The sequence below is a fragment of the Pelmatolapia mariae genome, linkage group LG7, assembly GCF_036321145.2.
Source record: "Pelmatolapia mariae isolate MD_Pm_ZW linkage group LG7, Pm_UMD_F_2, whole genome shotgun sequence".
In the NCBI taxonomy this organism is placed as follows: Eukaryota; Metazoa; Chordata; class Actinopteri; order Cichliformes; family Cichlidae; genus Pelmatolapia; species Pelmatolapia mariae.
In genome coordinates this window covers 3,157,733-3,178,972 of record NC_086233.1, presented here as the reverse complement: position 1 = coordinate 3,178,972, position 21,240 = coordinate 3,157,733, and the positions used below count along the sequence as shown (strand labels likewise).

General features: G+C 42.2%; 1 protein-coding gene across 1 annotated transcript in view; it reads right to left on the bottom strand.

Moving 5' to 3' along the window:
- zfpm1 (zinc finger protein, FOG family member 1) overlaps positions 1–21,240 on the bottom strand; it is a 106,719-nt gene that overhangs the window by 44,024 nt on the left and 41,455 nt on the right. The window contains exons 2-3 of the mRNA XM_063477579.1: positions 18,064–18,210; positions 11,346–11,483 (exon numbers count right to left, since the gene is read on the bottom strand). Coding sequence (XP_063333649.1) covers positions 11,346–11,483; positions 18,064–18,210 — 285 coding nt within the window. The remainder of the gene's footprint in view (positions 1–11,345; positions 11,484–18,063; positions 18,211–21,240) is intronic.

The following is a 21,240-nucleotide window of genomic DNA, read 5'->3' as shown; positions in this document are numbered from 1 at the left end:
ATCCACCGGAGGTTGAAGCAGTGTAGCTGTCCCCGTTCTAAATGGGCATGGATGGAGGCAACTGAGCGGCCTGGTGCATTAAACACAATCATGTGCCTGAGTGTATTTTTGTGCGAGAGGAAGGTATGCAGATTGTAGTGTGGTGGTTGCAGAAGAGGCCAAGCATCTGATAGGCAGGTAATCAAGCGTGCCAACATCCTGTCCCAGCCACCAGCACCAGGCAGGCCTGCCGTGGGCACACACATTGGGTGCACGGAGAACTGCTGGGCTGATAGCAAGCCGGACAGCACAGAGAAATGTTCCTCTAGATTAGGGCCTCGTGCCTATCAATCATCAGGAATGGAGGAGGGGAGAGACACATCGCAGGCAGGCTGGAGAAAGGAGATGGGAGAGGAGAGTGTGACAGAGTGTGTGTGTCAGTTAGAATATGTGGTGTAGATCAGGAGTGGGTGATTGAAACGAGGGCAGAGCCTGCTGCTGGCTCACGAGCGTCGACTCCCAAGTTTACGAAATACAACTTTTCACTGCAAACGAGTTTTCCGGTTGAGTTTTGACCTGGCAAACGTAAGAGTGGGAACTACTTTGTGTTACAGCAGCCTAAAAGTCACCAAACTGGACGGATTCATGAGACAGAATGAGACACCTTCTCCAACAGTGCACAGTGCAGCATTTCAGCATGTCAGAATGGGGAAATCGTTGTCTATTTCTTTAATCATTAAAAAATAGACAGAGCTATAATCGGTGGCATTACAGAGAACTGAGGGCTTTTTAAAATTGTACATTAACCAGACCCAACTCAACGCAGTAGTAGAGAGTTTAAATTTGAGGGTTTATTTTTTCTCTTTTCTGAGATAAAATTTAAGGCATTTCAAACTCAAATCAGTTCTCGGTTATCCTAAAACCCCAAACAGCTGGACTAAACAAACAAGTAACAGGATGAAGTAATTTTCAGCTACATTGAACTCTCGTTTGTCTGACATATAGTAAGTCTGCAATGAAGCCACACAGGAGCAGCAAGTGTAACGTTTCAAGTATCCAACGTCCAAATCTGATTGGCCTTTATTTAACCGTTTAATATCCCAGGTATGCTCTCCCTGTGTCCGTGTCCCAAAATCCAAAAACATGCAGTTAGTCTTTGGAAGAGGATGGATAGATGGAACAGTCTTGACTTGAAAGATAACATCTACTAGTTTCAGAAGCCGCCCTCGTTTAGCACGTAGCAAAAATCCACCCGAACCATAAACCTACCAGTAACCTGGTAGATGTAAAAAGGTTAACGTAAAAATATTCCTTGAAATATTTGCTTGTTTTATGTTTGTTTTATTGGGTTTGTACAAAACAAGCTTCCACCAGGCTCCTTTCTGAACTCTGAGGGGAATCAAACTCGCTGACAAGACATGCCCGGTGGACACATGACAACCAAATCATCACTCTAAAGCATTGTGACTGACAGGTGAAATTGACAGTGAGCTTGCAGGGACACCCTCCTGCTGAGAGACATGGGAGTCTGCTGGCTGCAGATATGGAGGAAGGTTAGGGAGCAGACGGAGTGAGAGTACAGTATGTATGAAGTGAGGGACAAATGGGCACAGGTCAGCCCCGTTTTACCTGCGCCCGCAACTGATCGGTGAACAATACTCTGTAATTCAATGGCTGAAAATGAGGCACCAGTCGTGGCATCCCAACTGTAACGTTTAGCTTCTAAACTCAGACTGTCCAAAACCAGCAATGGGGTTTTGCCTTGTGTTACTCACATAAAGAGAGTCGCTGGAGTCTTTCACGACCATTATGCAAACCACAAATATCTTCCCCCTAGCAGCCAATGGGAGAACTAGACTACTTCCTTAAAGTTTAGAAATCCTAAAAGTTTGGTGACTGAAGCTGATGAAGCTTTGATTTTACAGGAACATCAGGGGCATCGTGAGAAAGCAGTTGAGTTGAAATATTTTCAGCTGATGGTCAGAGTTGGCCGCAATCCATCAGATGCTGGTTAAAGGAGACTTGTTGTGCTCATTTTCAGGTTCGTATTTTAATTCAAAGCAGATTTGGATGATTCATGTTAAACGTAATCCTTACTTATCTTATACTGGATCTCGGTGAAGCTCCTGAGTTCATGCAAGCTGTTTTAGCTCCACCCTCTTTAAGGCCATGCTTCCTTTTAGCCAGCTTTCTTCTGATTGGCTGCCTCTTGCAAACAGAGGGTTCGTGTTTGTGTTTTTCACAGCCATAAATCAAAGAGCTGGCCATGTTAAATATGCGCAGGATATATAAGAGAAAATAAGAAAAAATGGAATAAGTAGCCACAACGCCGACAAAGTCTGACTCTTCTTGGAGCTCGAGGAAAGCTAGAGTCGGAGGGCATGAATAAATTAGCAACCCATCAAACAGTTGTTGAGATATTTCAAAATGGTAGACTTACTCCACCACAGGCAGACACCGCCATCCCTAAAGCCAAGCCTCTAGCATGGCTACAAACTGTATTTTAACCCAGAGCCAACAGGATTGGCTGACTGTCATTTCTTCATATTATCTCTCTGTCATCCCTCTATCTCTTAACCTCACTCGCTTTCCTGTTCCTCACTTCTAATTTCACTATCTGAATTTTACCTCTTAAAATCTCTCACCCCCCCCCCCCCCATCTCTCGCTCTCATTGATCCTTAAACCTTAACCCCTCTTTCACCCTTCATTAGTTATCTCTGCACTCTAAACTGAATAATGTACTTCTATATTCTAACCCGCTCCATCTTAAACCTCCCTCCCTCTCTTTCTTCTCACCTGTCCCCGTATTAATTCTTTCCTTTCTTCACGACGCCCTATTTCCTTCTTTCTTGAGCCTATTCTAACCCTTCATCCCTCCATCCCTTTCACCCCTTTTAACCTCGACGAGTGTTGGAGATGATATCTCGTCTTTGACACTGGGAGTTAACCGTCTATGCTCCTGGTTGACCAGATAACAGATAGCACACAGGGAAATGCACACATTCACACATTTAAGCCCGAACATAGAGCGTGTGCAGCAAAGCACTCTGTACCAAAATGTGAGGAGTGTCTTAGAATCAAAGTTTTACCTGCACAGATATTTGATAAGGAAACTACTGAAAATAAATTCAAAATAATTTGAACTTGAATAATTTCACATTCCTTTAAATGCACCGAAAAGGGATTAAAAAAATACAGCTGGAAGACAAGACGAGACGAGATATGAACTGCAACTTCACTGGTTGGTTGAGGCAATTCTGAAATTCTGTTAATGACTTAAACTGCACAAGTTTCCCTGTTAAATTACAGTAAAGTGCTGGCAGCTACATATGCTGGTGTTATTTTACGGTGTAGCTACTGTAAAAACATGAATGTAAGCTGTGGGGAATCAGCTGGACACTGTCAGCTGTGTGTTTTGTTTTTGTGGTGTTTCTACTCTTGTCACCATAAACAGGTTTTTAATGTGACGTGTGTGAAATATCATTTAATTGTGACAGAAGCTCAGGATACGTTTGCTTTTGTATTCATTTCTTTGCTTTTGCTTTTATGGATGTTTCCATTTTAAATTATTAATGTACTGGTTACCAGATGTATTTATTTAATTATATATATTCAGTTATATATTATTTCTGCTTTGCACTTGCCTTACATTGTATTTATTGCTGTATACATATTTCTCTGTATATGGCACGATTCAGAAGGAGAACAATGCAGACAAACTAGATAAATAAATATTAGTACACAATATCTGAAGTGCAAGTATAAAGGTAAATACATGCATAAGCAAATTAATTCATTTAATTCATGTCTAAATTCAGTTTCAACAAGATTTTGTGCATGAAGAATGAATTATTAAATCATTGATTTATGTATTTCCGGTCATTTTAATTCTGAAATAATAATGTGGACTGAACACTGCAGGCTGCTGTACTGCATTCCTGATGACAGTCTATAGATATCAGACTCTGAGGTCCAGGATTTGTATAAATAGCTCCACAAAGAGACGGGCAAACCTGTAGCAGAGCAGAAAAGTGGAAGCTTTTACACAAACATCTTATCCTGCAGTTGCTGCATTCAGCCATCCATGACTAGATGGATCAAACTGAGAAACAAAGGTCTTATCACATGTGGACAAAGTGATGAGGGAGCACCTTGTGCTGCGGTGATTTTCAGGGGGGGGGGTGGGCCTGTGGGGGCGGGGGTGCTGCCATGCTCAGTATGCAAATGTGACACCACCAACATCTCTCGTTTCTCAGCCCAAATAAATTAGACTCTCAGCAGTGATAATATGCATATAGTGCGACTTCATGCTCCATTATAATTAACTACTGCTTGATAACCCAACACCCATCCACACTACACGCACAGACACACGCATGCAGCCACACACAGTGCCTGGTAAATAATAATAACCATTATTACGCCTGCCATTATAATGCTTTATTGGAGGTAATTTACATAACTCTGCAGAGAAGGATAAGGACCGAGGAGTGCTGGGCAAGCAGGAAAGCACTCGCCTCGCTCAGCTGGCTTCTCGGGGCCTCTGGAGTAGACAAGATGTCAGAGGGTGAGGGGACCTTCTTTATAATTTGTGCTGCAAACTTTAAGAGGCTCGGAAGCAATACAGAAAATGCAATTTGCTACATGCTTTTCAAATTGAACTGAAAAGCTTAGAATTTGATGAAACATAAGTAAATAACTCGTGACTGTGCTTTTATTTACAAGACTTCACTGTGGAGGTCAATTATCTTCTCCGTCCCAGAGGTCTCTGTACAAGGGCCGGCTTTTTCCCCTGATATTAAAACACAGTCCATTTTTAATCTATGGCACACTCATCAGTGAGACTGGGGCTGGTACTTCACTAAGAGTCACCGACTCGTCACAACCAGCCTCTTATCCAGTCTTAAGAGCGTTGATTGGACGAGGAAACATTTTACTTTTGGCTGGAGGTTTTCATATCACGTCACGGCTTGTGACGGAGATTTAAAATGTTTATTAAATTTCTCTGACTCATGTGGTTAAGGGTTGTTTTGGCCTTACAGCTGCGTAACTGTAAAACTGATCGTTATGGTGGAAACAGCCTCTACTATAACAAAATAAATACTGACAATGAGCTACTGCACCATCTCACAGCTGTCTTTGTCGGCAAGATGTACATAAACCTGAGTGCTGTGATTGTTACTTCAGTTAGACCTCGCCTGCTGTGGATTGGTGATGTGGTTTATTAAATTGTTTAGCCAGCATGAGGACTGAGAGTCTTGCACCTGCCAATCACCTGTGACAAGCACTCATCTTTACGGTGATCGTGAAAACATAGCAGCATTCCCGTAAATGTGCGGAGCAGGTATTAAAGGACTTACAGCAAAGGTTGAAAGAAATGGGAAGCTGGGCAAGCAGGTAAGCACTTGCCTGACTTGTCATGGAGGTGAAGATGAAAAGTGAACTACCTTCATGGTGAAACCCGCATAAGGAAAGGTGGTTTTATGGTATAAATCAACAGTAATCAACAGAAGATTAAAGTAGGAGTAGCAGAATAATGCTAACCAAACACTTGGCAGGGTTTATCTTTTCTTTACGACGAGTAATTCAACATTTCTTACTGCAGAAGCTGCTGTTGCAGCTTTTTGCAGGTACACTATAACAGTGCACGCTGGCAAATGTAGCTACCAGTGCTTTACTGTACGTTAAAGTTATAATTTGCATCATGTCTTGCTCTGCTTTGTTATATCATTGGATATAAAATGTCATTACTGGATCCTGTTTTTAGACCTTTTAGGTGTAAATGCACACGCATTCTCTGTACTTATTTTTTAAGGCGGTACAGTCAAAGTGACCTTTGACCACCAGATCTAATCACTTCATCCTTGAGCCTAAGTGAACACATTTAGGAGAAAAAATAATCAGAGACATTCCTGAGATACTGTGCTCACATGAACGGGGTGGGACAGTGTAAAGCCCAAAAACATAAAGCCGTCTTAAGTGACAGTGAACCTTTGTGGTTGGGGGCAGGGTTAGGTATTAACTTCATCATACGCCGAGTTGTAATTTTCTTACATTTCCAAGTATTTTGGAGCTTTGTTAAACTATGACTCACATTTTCTGGCCTTTTACAGATGAAACATTTAATTCAGAAAACAATCAAAGCAATGAACTGATTGTTTGCTGCAGCTGTAGACCGATAGCCTCAGGATTATAAATTCAACCTGACCGTAGGGAGAAAACGCTTCAAGGTACAAAAATGTATTTTCTAATTTATTACTCTGCCATTTAGCCAGTTAGGTGTTTTTTTAATAAACTCAACTAAACAATGAGTTGACTTTCACAATAGCTGAAATGAGTTTTCTCTCAATAATTGATTTGTTAATTAACTTTGTATTAGGAAGACTCTCAGCTCACAGTCACTCAGTTTATTGGGCACCAGCGGGTACACGGAGGATCCTGGCATGACGTTTCTATGACAGGAAAGACATTTAAAGTTCATTTCAGTTATTTCGTCCATCATCACGGATATATAACACATCAAACTTTTGCAAAATGCTCCCCTTGCCCAGTGACAATGGGTTTATATACAGCATGGCGAGTGGGAATGTGTGGGGAACACCAGCCAGCCAGCGAATGACAAGGGATTACTGTGACATCCATTTGCATATCAAGAATTTTAAGCAGTGAGGGAGAAAATATCAAACCCTCCAGCCTGCAAGGTCACTCAAATGATAGTTTTTTCTTCTCTTCATAATTTATTTTGCATATCATGCAGTATGGACACACTGTAGATTAAAAAGGCGGCTTTAGCATATCATGCCATCCCTGATAGGAAGCAGCTCCCACCTAGACTTCTCCTAGACACCATGCCACCACCACCCTCATCAAAATGGTTGAGGACACACACACACACACACACACACACACACACACACGCACGCACGCACAGAGACATCATCTTGATTGTTTTAAGACGAAAAGAAATGGCAAATTGCTGAAGCCTCTAATCCATTCCCAGTTATCATCTCTTTAATTTTTTTTTTCATATCAATGGAAGCCACAAAGCCAACGGTTTGATAGCCGCTGTTGGCCAAAACAGCTAAAAATGAAAAGAGAGAAACACAAAAAGAAGCGGCTCGACTATCATCTATGACTAAGGAATTTATTCAGATTGACATATAAACAAGTCATTACACACTGAGAAGACTGTGTCAAATATGTGGAGTGAAAAATGTTGTGTCCAGTAATGAACTGTATTATCTCTAAGCAGGCACGGAGGATGAATGGAAATCTTCTGTTGTTGTTTTCTCTGTTTTTTATGTTAATATCGGTCTGTGGGAACAATAGTAATGACCGCAACAAAGACTGATTTGAATAAAATGTTTGAATAAATTAAGAGATTATTATCCCAAGGTTTAGTTCACAGAATGTGTGCGAAAAGGGAAATTAAAATTTTCATATCTAGGAATTACTGTATTTCAGACAAGAAGAATTCATCTTTTTTTTTAGCTTCCAAATATAATTAGCAGATTAATATTCAATGAAATTAGACACAAGACTGCATAGAGTTTACACATAACAGACTGGCACTGATATATAACTTACTGTTATGGATTTCTGCGGTGTATGTACAGGGCGCTATAGGTGGAGCTATGAAGACAGGGCCCACTCTGAACTGAGATAAGAGCAGGATCACAATGTTGTGGGACAAAAAAGGACATAAAGAAAAACTGGGAGGGGTGAGAGGTCAGCTGACAGGAAGGACAAATGACAGAACAGAAAAGTTTCTGTGTGCGTGTTTACATATCTTTGTGGAGACCAAAAATTGGAAGTTTACTATGCTTATGGGGAGCAACAGCCCCTATGGGGGCAAATTCCCAGTCCCCACAAAATGTGGTTTTAGTGTCAGGGTTACAATTAGGTTATGGTTAGGTTTAGGGTAAGGGTTAGGGTTAGGCATTCATTTCTGATGGTTAGGGTAAGGGAAAAGCATTATGTCAAAGTGTGTGTGTGTGTGTGTGTGTGTGTGTGTGTGTGTGTGTGTGTGTGTGTGTGTGTGTGTGTGTGTGTGTGTGTGTGTCTGTTTTAAAGGGTACAGCCCTCTTTCCAGGTCCTGTAACGTGATTTGATGTGTAAAATGAGTGTTTGGCACAATATTTTTCACAAAACAGTCGATAATCCAGTCTCACAAATGATCTGGAGATTAGGTGTGATAAAAACAATTGCAACTGCCTAAATTTCTGAGTAACAATCATACATTTCTTAGCTCTGCCTTCAGAATGCCAACGACTGATCGATGCTGTTGATTGTTTCTAGATGAACTGATACAATTAGAAAAGTAAGAAAATGGTTACAAGTTTGTAAGTTCCCAAAGTGTAAAGTGTGATAGCGTGTTACTCAATGCCAACAGGTGTTTTTATCCACAGAGAGAAGGTTTAAAGACTTCACAGCCGTGCTGAAGAATCATCACAGCGCTGCAGACCAAACGTCTTTAGGATCGACTTCACAGGTCTGTGCCAAATATCTCATATTTGCAAAAGTGACTCATTTTTTATTTGCATTATGACATGAGCCAATTTAAAACTTCATAAAGACCCATTTTATGTAGAAATAATCTCATAGGTCTTATGCTCAGCGACACAACTGGACCAACGGCCTAAAGCAGCTATAGTGTCAGATTAAAAGCTTCCGGTTCCAGGAATGTCTCAAAGGTAAAACTGGGAGGAACAAGTGGAATGCCTAAACCCGTTGATTTCCATGCACACACCTCTTCTCAGCATCCCATGTCACATACATGGCGAATGTTTCATACGAACAGGAGCGACTCCAGTCCGGCCGTGACATGCAAGACAAAGAAGAAGAAGAAACAATGAAAAGATGGAGGGAAAAGAGTGAGAGATGCACGCTCTCCAGGAGGTGGAGAATGGGGAGGAGAGAGGGACTAGCGGGATTGTTAGTGGTGATGGAGAGACCATAGGAAGGGAAGGTGGATGGATGGAGGGAGGGAGGAAGGGGAGGTGGAGAGGAGGAGGAGGAGGAAGGGGGAGGGGAGGGGGGCTTGACGATAAGAGAAAAATTCAGACCGGTCAAAGTTTCCTTTTTGCCAATCGTGCTCCTGATAAAGACAGCGCCTGCTCCGGAGCTGATAGAGGGGCTATCTCTCTCCCTTACTCTCTCACCCAACCCCTCCTCCTCACCCCCTCCCTCCCCCGTCTTACTCACCCGGCAGTTAGTTTGTGAGGAGGAGAGGAAGAGGGAAAAAAAAGAAGAAAGAAAGAAAGAAGGGCCATATCAGTGCAGCATCATGGTGCTACCATCAACCAGCCACCACGCTGCAATTAATATCGCTCCAATTACTGTTAAAGGGACAAGGCTGGGACAGGACGATAATGAACACATCCTCTCTTCCCCAGCAGAGGAATTAAAACGCACACACAAACACACCCGTAAACACACACTCGGCACTACATGCACAAACGTACATAAAACGTGTGCAGCTTGAAAAGGAAATAATGCGAGATAGTGTGGTAATCTTCTTGCATTGTTTAACTCATTGAAGACAACAGACAGAGAGAAATAAATAACCAAACAAACCTCGATAAGAGGGGAAATAAATAATAAAATTATGGCGATTTACTTGTTATCTTCTCTTAGCCGTGTGTGTGTGTGTTTTTGTTACGACTTGAATAAATTTTCCCCCGGCCTGTCACATCCACATCTCCCCTGCAGAACAACACAATGGACCCTGAAAGAGCCTTGCGACAAGTGACTAGAGAACGTCTGAATGCATACAGAGTTTGGCCGGTCCACTCAAGAACACGTGAAGAGCTCAAATGATGGTTAGTTGGTTGAAGTTTCTCAGTATGATGTTGGAGGTCACTGGGACTGGCCAATCAAAGCAGCCGTGCTTTTAAAGCCAACTTTAAGCTTTATTAAAATCCAAGCTGGTGAGTAAGAAAAGAATTCACCGACTGCACAGCTGGTATTAAGGAGGAAATGTCCATAAAGACCAAACCAGAGTGTTTTTGCACCACGCTGTAATATCTTACTATAATATCTGCCCACAAACTCCTCCTGCACGATCAGGAGCAACCAAACTGGGCTCACAGGTACAGCTTAGGCACTGAATCAGATATTATGACATCATCATGTTGTCCACCTACCAACAGGCGAAAACGACCACACCTCTATGTGCCCTGCCCTATTATAAAGCCATCGAATTACATTAATTTTGATCTCTATGAAACTGTTTCTGACTGACTATGAACCAATGCCATCGTAAATTACCATAAAATTAATTCAAGAGCAGAGACGATCACTTCATCTGTCTAACCTTACAAGCACTGATAAACATACAGCTTCCAGAAGTGAGTTAGCGGGGACGCTTGTGGTGTTGCAGCTTTTTAAAATAGTCCACAACAACTTCAGATTTCCTCACTTTAGTGTTGCAGACGTAATGTTACTGTCAATCGATGGAATAAAAAGCACCCCAGACTAATTTCGAACCAACTAAAAACAACTACAGACACACATTTACAGTATCTGTAGGTGTGAAACTGACACCTCCGGTCACTGTTGGCCTGTTCTGATCTTTCTATGTGTTATTTTGAAACAAAGAATTGTTCCTGTTTCTGAAATGTCTTTAAGGTCTGTGTTAGTCAGCTGTAACTCAGCAGGATTACAGATGTTCGGGGTCACTTGGTATCTGTCCAACTGTGGTTTCAGATAACTTACTACTCATTGTTTTGCTGTATATTAACACACACACACACACTGATGTCTCGTGACAGAGAGAATGACAGAAACTAGTGTGAGTAAAATGGACTCACACATATGCTAGCCTTCTTTATTGTGTTTAATGTGTAAAAGACAGTTGGGGGAATCAGCTAACATTACTGCGATAACAGGCCAGCTGATTACCAGCTGAGCTCTGAGGAATATGTTGATTATACTGGTTTATTTTTCTCCCTATAAAGCTTTGTTAGCACTGGCCGGTCTCTGGTGTCAGGTGGGTTTTCCTCCAAATTGAATTAATGATTCATAATATTACTGTCATCGTGGGAAACAGCAGCCATTGCTGTGCACCACCGAATCCTGTTACATATCAAAACGCTTTCTGTGAAAAAGGCTTGTTTAATTTATTGCACATTAGCATGACTGAATTTGAAAGCGAAGAATAACTGTGAAAAGCCCGTTCACGACGGCCTTTTTGCACAAGCAGTTACTGTCATTTCTGAAGCAAATAAGATTTTTTTTGAGTGATCTGATTGGTTGAAACCTCCCGCGATGTTTATCTAACTGAAGAAAAACAACGGGACTCGTCAGACCAAGAATTCACAGCTCTGTTGCAACTCAGTGATGGAAATCTTGCAAGTATACTGACCTGGACCCCTCCAATGTAAAACCTCCTGCTCTTCCTCCCTTTCCTCTTCCTCCTCTGCTCCGCTGTGCATCGGTGCAGGCTCCTCCCCTTCAATGTCTTTATCATCCGGGCCTCCTCCCGAGTCCTGCGTTCTGGGCTCTAGATACACAACAGAAAGACTACCGATTAAAACAAACACCCCGATTGAAACCTGTGTGTGTGTACGTATGTTAGTGTGTGTCTGGAAGCCGTTGTTCCTGTCTGCTGATCAAAGGCCTCCCTCGCCGTGTAACACAACCTCTCGCCATGCAGAGATGGACCCTTTGATTTTCATTACAACTCAGGAGAATCAAAGACTCAACATCTTCACCTTCATCGCTGCTACTTTTCTCGCTCTCCCAAATCTTCTCCCAGCAGCTTTCCATTTCCTCCTCATCCACCCTTCCCTCCAGTTCTCTTTCACTGAATGTAGGTGGGTCTCCGTCTTATGTGCTTCTCTTTTCCTCCTCTATCTTTCCATCTCCTACCGCAGGCCTGTCACCCTCAGCAGAGACTGAGGCTGGCTGTGTTCCTGTAATCACTGCTGATATCCCTGCCATTGATCAAGCTGATTACACAGCCTCCTGCTCACTGATCAAAGATGTGCGCTTCTGCAGGTGGTGTGTGTGTGCTTGCTTCAATATGAGTATCTGCATGTGTGTGTGTTTATCCAGAGATATGTGAACCCTGAACTTTGCCTGTGCAGCCAGTATCGGGCAGTTCATCGGGCCGCTCAGTCCCTTCTTCTTAACGGGACTCATGATTAGTTAGATTAGATTAATAGTTACATCACAGCTCTTCAGACTATCTGACCTGAAGATCTTTCTCTTCTTGCTCTCTGCTCTTACACCATCATCAGGCCAAGGGTTAGAGTGACTCAAAAGCTGACTGCATGGAACCAGATCGCAAACATCTCAATATTCAGTTCAGTTTAAATTCATTACAAAGCACCTGTTCGCTTTTTTGTGGCATATGATATGAAGGAGAGAGCCCCATTCATTCATGATGGGGCGGGGGGGGGGGGGGACGACTCTCTACTAATGGCAAGAAACCTATGACAGAACCAGGCTCAGTGATAGGGAGCTGCTTTATTAGCCTTGCTGTTCATCTGCTAGCTGCTTTGCAACCCACTGCAGCTCTTCATTAGATGCTTTATCCGACTTAATAAACGTCATTCTCACTGCTCTGCTGTGAGCTGGCACTTCACTACGGGAAATCTCTTTCTGACCACAGCGGTGCTCACTAGCTCTTCATTCTGCAGCAGCTTGCTGGTAGTTTCATCATGTTAGTATATGCAAAGTGATTGAAGCTGGCCAATCTTTCTAGAACATGAAAGAAACGAATGATTCTGAATTTGTAAAACTAAAATATTCTCACGAAGAGATTATGCATAGATTAGTCATAAGTGTAGATTATTTCCATTTATTAACGCATGTTCAGGGAAACTGGTTTGATAATAGTTCCAAAGTGACCGAGCCCACTGAGTAATCCTGCTTGTGGCAAACCCCCCACTCTGGGTTTTTTCTTACTGGTCTGGTTTCTGTATGACTTGTGAACAAGTGGGTACTGGAACACACCTCACCAAGTGGCTCTTACTTTACTATTCTTCTATTTTTAATGCTGAAATAAACTTAGAGTATTTTGAACACTACCTTTACAATTTTAAAAATGTATTTTATTCTGCGTGTGCATGAATTTACAAACCATAAGCAGGGACGGGGGAGAAAAAGTGTACCATGAATGAGTCTCATTCAGTCTCTCTTTTTATTTCAAAGACATTTTCTGATTAGCTTTGGTTAACAAACACAAAATCCTCCCAAGTTCTGCTTTTGCTTTAGTTCAACTTCTCCCAGTGTGAATTAACTGGAAGAGCACAAAGCTTTAATGAAGCTTCCCCACGACTGCACGTTTAGAATCTGAATCGTCGTCCTCACAGCTCCTTTTCTCTTCCTCCTTCCTCATTCTGTCCTCTCCTTTCCTATCTCTTTCCCCTTCCCCAAATCCCGCCCCGTCTTCACCCTCCACCCCGATAACGCCTCAGCTGTCTGCACAAAGGCCGTGTTTACCCTTGCATTCCCGCTCCGATAAACAGCGATAGCACCCGATCGATACCAGCCATAAACGCCTCATGACCACGTGATGCCCTCACACACTGCCATTATTAATGTAACAGTTGAGAGGCTGGGTGGATGTGCACCGTCAAATAAATCCACACACACACAGGATGCACATCCAGTTTCACGTCACGTCCACCTTTCAACCATATCCACACGCAAACACTCAGCCAAGACATACTGTACACACACACACACACACACACACACACACGCCGCGTCCCCCTCCCCCACTCACACCCCCGCCTAAACAGTGCCATTATTTTCAGCTATAAATCACATTGAATGGCACATTGATTTTATCCTGCAGGGGCTGAAGCGAGGGAGGGGAGCTGGAGACACAGTTATTGCGTTTAATATTATCAATATTATCTCCCATATCATCTCAGACAGGGAGGCAGGTATCAGGAGGAGTCGACAGACACTTTTCTGCCAACCCCCCCTCTCTCTTCCCCTCACCCCCCCTACCTCCCCTCCCACCTCTCCCCCCCCCCCAACAGCGAGACAGTCTCCATCAATCTGATAAGCTGAACTTCCTCTGTCACACCTGCAGGGCAAAGTCACCCAACAATCCCTCGCCTCCTAACTTCTACAGTCCTCTGTCTCGCTTCTGCCTGATAATAACAACAGCCATAATTATAATGGTGTCGCCTGTTTATTGACACATCCTCCCCTCGTGTTTAAGGTCCAACTTATGCACTCAGACAGTCTCCGTGTTGGTGGAAGGAATGAAAGTGTCCTGAGAAAGCAGCAGCTGCAGCGGTCCGTCACTGAACACACTGGATCCAGAGAGCTGCTGCACGCCGGCACTCCTCCGAAGACGATCAATAATGCACGTACAGAGACAAAAATAGGAAGTTCCCACATAAAGAGCAACTTATTTACACGTTTGAATTACACTGAAGCTAATCTCCTACAGACAGCATTAAGGTTGCAGCAGGGGATACCTAAAAAAATAAAAAACGGTCCACACCAGGGGGCAGTGTCAAAGACATGCACCGCAGATGGTAACGTGGGCTACTCTTGAAAGTGTGTTGTTGTTCCTCGAGCTTAGATTTAATTTTCTCAATTCTTCTAAACAGTGTTAATATCTTTGATCAAAACTCTTTGTCATCATTTTTGTCAGCGACTTTTTCCCCCTCAACAAAAACAAGACAATAACTAAATAAAAACTAATGTGAATGAAAATATGATGAAAGATGAAAATATTCTGGAGAGACAAGTTGTGTAGAAAGGTGGGAGGAGTTTGGACGTGATCCAATCAGAATCTAGACTAAATCTGTCCCTCAGAACATTTTAAATCAATTCAAACGTTTATGATACATTAAAAATAAATAGATAAAAGTCCTGGAGTGGAAGCACAATGCATAAAGCAGTATGTTAAAAGCTAAGTGCTATCAGCGGTCCTCTCATGTCTTTTCAACTGAACTTAAACACTGTAGTCATCCACGTCCATCCATCCACAGGGAGGTGAAGCTGGGAAGCAGCACATCCTAATGATGTAAAGATTTGTGTGTCAAAACAGAACCACTGCTAAAAACTCAGTAATCCAGAAAAACTCCCAAAGCTGCTTCAAACGGAAGCAGAAATACAAGCGTAATGAAAAAAAAAACAATAAATACAAACAGGTGAGACATCAGGAAAGAAGGAGAAAAAAAACACAGCAGGAAGTGCAGAACTTCCCTTCAAAATAAAACAAGAAAGTAAAACCGTATAAAACATGAACAGACAGTGATGCAGTGAACAGGAGGAAGTGTATGAAAACACAAAAAGTGACAATTACATACTTGTTTCCTTTCTGTCTGTTTGACATGCATCAATCAACTTTATCTTTATGTTAAAATATTTTTAATCCTTTGAAAATTAGTTTTTGTAAACGCTCCGAGCCGTTCCCTGAAATGAAACCAGAGGAGAACGCCGCCTCAGTTACGTCCGTTTATGCATCACACACACTTTTCTCTATCACCGCTAATCAGATTCTGATGAAAAGAAGAGAAGAAAAAAACAGTTTACAAAAATCCTTCTGATTGGCTCAAATGAGGGCATGACAATTAGAGGTCAAAAGGAGGTAACATTACTTCCTTATCAGCCCAGAAGTGGATGTTATCGGGCTTCCTGTGATGTATAAAAATGATTGCCTTGTTATGAAAAAAGGAACTTTGCTCGTTTCTGTGGGTCGCTGCAACTGTAGAGCAATTCTGAGAAGAGAGAGGAGGGAAAGGGAAAAAAAATCACCACAACAGAGAGAAATGTACCAAACAGATGCTCAAGTGTGTGTCTGCGTGCAGCACTCCTTTGTATCAGCATTAATATTACTGGCTCTCGCTGTCAGGTTGAAAAGACGGGGTGTTATGGAGAGAACAGAGCGCTCGGTCCTGTTACTGCTAGAATGTGTTTTTCTTGCTAAAGTTATCAGGGCGGTTATCGCCAGTGTGTGTGTCTGTGTGTGTGTGTGTCTTTCTCTCGCTCTCTCTCTCTCTCTTCCAGATGGTGGATAAGAGGCCCTGCCTTTATTAGCCAGCGCTGGCCAGATAACGACCTGGTATTGATCCCAGGTTGAAAGAGCAGGTTCGTCAAACATGGCTGATTTACAGAGAACTGATAATGGCAGCGCTGGGCAACTGAGGAACCCCAGAGAAGAGAGAGAGAGGAGTAAATCAACAGTGTGATGGAGAGGGAAGGTGTGTGTGTGTGTGTGTGTGTGTGTGTGCGCACGCGGGGGTTAAAAAACACACACAAAAAACCAGAGAAACAAGTACACAAAGCAAGGTTGCCATGGACAGACAAACTTCCTCACATGTGCGGTATGCCTGACTTCCCTCATCTTCGTCTTATACAATCTATTACACACATAACCCACCCCTCAACTCAAACACACACACACACACGCACACAGTCTTGGAGCTAATCTCTAATCTCGTCTCGATTAGCACCTGACAGAATTTCCATGGGTTTATCAAACCGAGCCAACCAGCAGACGCTTATCACTCGCAGCCCCCAAAATTTCACAAGAGCAGGAATTTTTGAGATTAAAAAAACACAGCTGGTGAAATCTCGAATAAGTCAAAAGAATATGACTGAAAAACTCTGCTATCACACGGCGGGGGTGGAGGGTAGGCTCGGGATAAGAGGTGCACGACAGGGGCGGACTCACTGAAGCCAACAGAATTCTTCTTCTTCTTTTTTTTTATCTGTTATCCATATTAGAGATAAAAGAGTGACACGTGTGTGGAAAGCTGCAACCTCCAAATGGTGCCGCAGAGTTTTTGCATTGTCTCTGGGTGACGTCTGCAGACAGATAACAGGTAGACGTCAGTCGATTAAAGAACGGCTTGATGAAGAGATAAATCTGCTAATAACCACTAATAACTGCCAGTAAACTGCATATCTGGATTATTTTACTTCAAGAGGTGCTCACTGTTGACGGATGTTGTAAGTGTGCCGCTGATATTGCGGAAAATGTGATATAAATATTTTAAAAATGAGTGAGAACACAGATTTTTTTTACAACCTTTGCTAAGGCCGATGACGTGTTTTGTGTGCAGAGCTGATCTGCTGGCAGAAAGTGATAGTTCTACAGCAGATTATCTTTGTACCATCTGTGGAAAAACCCTGTGTGTGTACGACAGACAAATCTCTTGAATAATACACTTCTACATTTTGCAGTCATGTCCAGGGCAGGATTTTTTGTAACAGTACTACCTATTGGAGTCTTTGCCAGGCCGATGCTGACCCCAGGGCCTCATGTTTGACACCCCTGTGTTAATGCATGAAGGTCTTTGGAAGGCTAACTAAGGGAACTTTGAATCTTCAGTCCATTTTTAAAGCTAGACACATATTTATGGTACAGACATGTGGTTAGAATAAAAATATAGGAAGTAGATCTTAAGTTTTTAATATCTTTTTAATACAATGTATCAAATGAAAATTAGGATTCAGCAGCTTTTTTAATGTTATACTGAAAAAAGATAGAATTACTCCATCATTTGAACAACCTACAGAAACAACAGATGTGTGTGAGTCAGTGCTGAGAACGAATGTCTTCAAACGCCATCTTTATGCACGTAAAACAAGTCCACGTGAACCACAGCGTGCAGCTCTGCATGGCTCTCCAAATATAATTCATGTACATTTGTAGGTTACCTGTCATAAAACAGACTTTTGTAACACATTAGCTGTCCTAATGGCTTAACTGCATTTGCAGCGATGCTAGTTTGTCACTTGTCCCGAGCTCTTTGTTTCACTGGGCATGAACATCTGCTGGTTTTAAAGAGAGATCACTTAAAAATCAAAGGTTTCAGACTAATTGCTGCTGCTCGTTTTTCTTTTTCATATTTTAACTAAATGAAAGAAAACTGGAAATTAGACCTTGCAAAAAAGGGAAAACCAACTGAAAAGTGCATGGTTACCGCACTAAATACTTTTTAAACAAGTGTCTGCAGCCCGTCTTCATGACTGTATACTATACATACAGAGAACACAGACCGCTCTCTCGGGAAGTCTGAGACTGACCTTCTGTTTTATTACAAACCAATGTCTGTACTGCTATCCTCTGTTAGAGCTAAATGTTTCGCTCTTCTTCTCACCTTCGTTGTACAATGGTGTGTACGGAGGCGGACTGGAGCTGTCGCCTTCTGCAGAATCGTCTGGGTCGGAGGCTCCGCCCTCCTCTCCTGATAGGCTCAGGTTGTCTGGTGTGTTTTCCTCGCCGCCATCGAGATCCCCAAGAGAACCTGTGGGGAAGAGGAGAGGGCTAATCAACAACTGAATTTGTCCATAGAGTGTAAGGATAGCTGTCTAATGTGAGTCTAATCTACAACATCTGCTTAAATATGCTGGTTGGACTCAAATAAGATGAATAAAAGTACTAGAAACTAATTAACTGGCGCTGAGCTCTGCAGCCAATTAAAAGACTGAAACAGTGCCACATTAAAGGGGGAGGAGCTAAAGCAACCAGTATCAGACAGACGAGTTACTCAGTACAAAATATGGTCTAAAAGTAAAAAATATGGTACTGGACATGAGCAGAATAGACAAAAATTATTTCCAGGAACGCTTTTCTTACTCTGCAGAACAAAATGGGTCGATTTTTCAGTGGAACTCCTTCAGACTGGAGAAACACTGCAGTCTGGATCTGTGACCCCCTACCTCGCTGGCCAAAGCGTGACAGAAGCCCTGAAGTGTGTCTGTAAAATACACCACTCAGGAGATGTGTCTGCAGTCACACAATAACACCACCCCGAGGCTTTCATTGTCTTCCCGAGGGCCTTGAGAGTTGCAGGAGAAGTGGAAATTAAAATGAGGTTTAACAGGCTCCTTACGGTTGTATGGATGTATGTAGACAGGAAGGAAGAAAATACCCTAAACACAGAGATATGCCCCCCCAGCCCCACTTACTGGACTCATTGAAAAACGGTTTCAAGAATTGGACACGCTGAACGGTCTAATCCAGAAGATTAATAGCCAAGAAGCCAAGGGGGACCTTAAAGCCAAATTACAGTATACCTAAAATTGCAGCTAAAAGAGTGATTAGTGCAGGGCTGATCTGTATCAATTACAGTTTCATAATCCCTGCTGACCACAGTAATTATACAGTACTTTTGATCTATTTTAGCCCGTTTGAAGATTACATCCAAAAAATGAAGTGAGTTAATATGGATTTAATGTGACTTTTTTTTAAATTGCTTCATTAATAATATTCTGACTATAAGATGAACGATTGAACGGCACGTTAAGAGCTCCAAACCCTGAAATATGCTCACATTCAACCGTGAGTGTCAGAAATGCTCGTCTGCATCCGATGACACGCTTCATTCTCAGTCCCCGAGAGGTAGCCACGACAGAATTATTAACTGGGGGTGAGCGTTTCTTTTAAGAGGATTATGAGCGGCAGAGTGAGGCAGAAATGGTTAAGATGCCGCCGAACGCCAGGGGAGAAAACAGCTCGCGTGCATAACGACGATGTCCTGGAAAGTCAAGGAGGGTGGGCACATTGGTTCTGAATAACTAAATCAGCCTGACATTAATACCAAGAGAAGAAATCCAGGATTTTTTTTCCCCCCGCTTTCATTTCTCCCTCAATCCAGACAGGTTGTAAATTAATTTTCATTAGGTTGTGTCGAACGAGCAAGAGGGATTGTTTCGGAGCTAAAGCCGTGACTGGGGGCGTATATATTTACAATACTGGAACAAAAGGAGTCTATAATCTATACAAAGCACACAACAATACCCGTGAATAAAGAAGCTTGTAGAAAAAGGGAGAGGCAATTTTTCTAATTCTGTTAATTTCACTCACCAAAGCAATTAAAAGCAGGCAGAGATAATGCTGGGAAACAATCGCCGGCTGACAAAGTGTTTCTGTCTTTGTAAATGAAACATCTTTAGGCTAATTTCAACTTCCACGCCTGCATGGTTCACTCTAATTTCAGATAAAATTAACACAGCTAGATTTGGACCTTCATAAAAAATGTTAAAAAAAAAAGAGGAGAAAGACAAGGGGAAAAAAAACGATCGATCCTGTACACAATATTTTTAGAATTAGGTCCGTGTCGCTGGAGCTTTGCTAGATCTAATTTTCAGTATCTATAAGGACATTTTCATACAATTAATTTTCCTTTAATCATAATTGTACAAAGGGACTCCTCTGTATAAAATTCCAATTATATTTCCTGTTTAAAATGTAAGTTTGAATTATGATTTCTTTCCTCATTACGGCTCTGGTTTAATGAATCAATCGCTGCATCACTGCTTTCAGACATCAAATGGTGCGGAAAAGTTTCAGCTCCACTTTCTCCCCGCTTTTATCCAAGGAGAAATATTCTCCCTTTCCCCTTCTCTTCCTGTCTCGGATAGTTGGCAGAAAGGATAGCGGGGCGTCTTGTGATAAGTGCACCACATTCTACTTCATTTGCCAGTTTAAAGTTAAAGCCTTTAATTGTTACGGCGTGATATCCAAGAAAATTGGACTGAACTCATTCACGAGATGAAGAAATAATAAAAAGACATAACCCAAATGTGTATCTCTGTAGGAGGGACATCAATTAAGCTGAGACTTATCCAGCAGCGCCACATCATTTTTCTGGGCTGTGAGCTAAAGAAGGACCAAAAAAAAGAAAAAAAAAAGCCTGAAGCTTGCATTTGTTCACATTTTTAAACTTGAGGCTCTCCGGCCAGTAAAACTCAAAACTTTCCCCGAAATGTTGAAAGACCGTTTTGTGAAACAGAAGGGTGCTTTTTGATGAATTCCTCAGTGTGTGTCTGACTGGAAGTTGTTCCTCGTACACCAGCCTCACCTGACAAACCCCAACAGCTCTGGATTAAAATGATCAGTGTTATGAGTTTTGGTTCAACACTTGGCAAAGACTGATGAATACCCTTGTTTCTAAAACTTCTAGCAGTTGTGTACAGAGCAGGCAGAAATGAATGAAACCACGAGTGCAACCGAGGTCAGAGCCGTTCATAAGAAACCACTGAAGAGCCAGCCAGCTCAACCTAATCTCTCTCTATGCCTCGCTACGTTACACCTGCAAAACCTTTGTAAACCCTACACCGTGATCTATGGTGTAAACTGACATGCACGTCACTAGAAATGTATCTACCGTGGGATGGTTGCAGCATAGAAGTATTGTGATTGGCCCGTTCAGTTCCACTGATTTGTCTGGTGCGTTTTCAGTGCACTTTTTGAAATGAATGAATCATAGCATCAACACAAGGAGTCCCAACTTTCAGCAAATTTCTGAACAGAGACTGCTGAAACTGAGTGA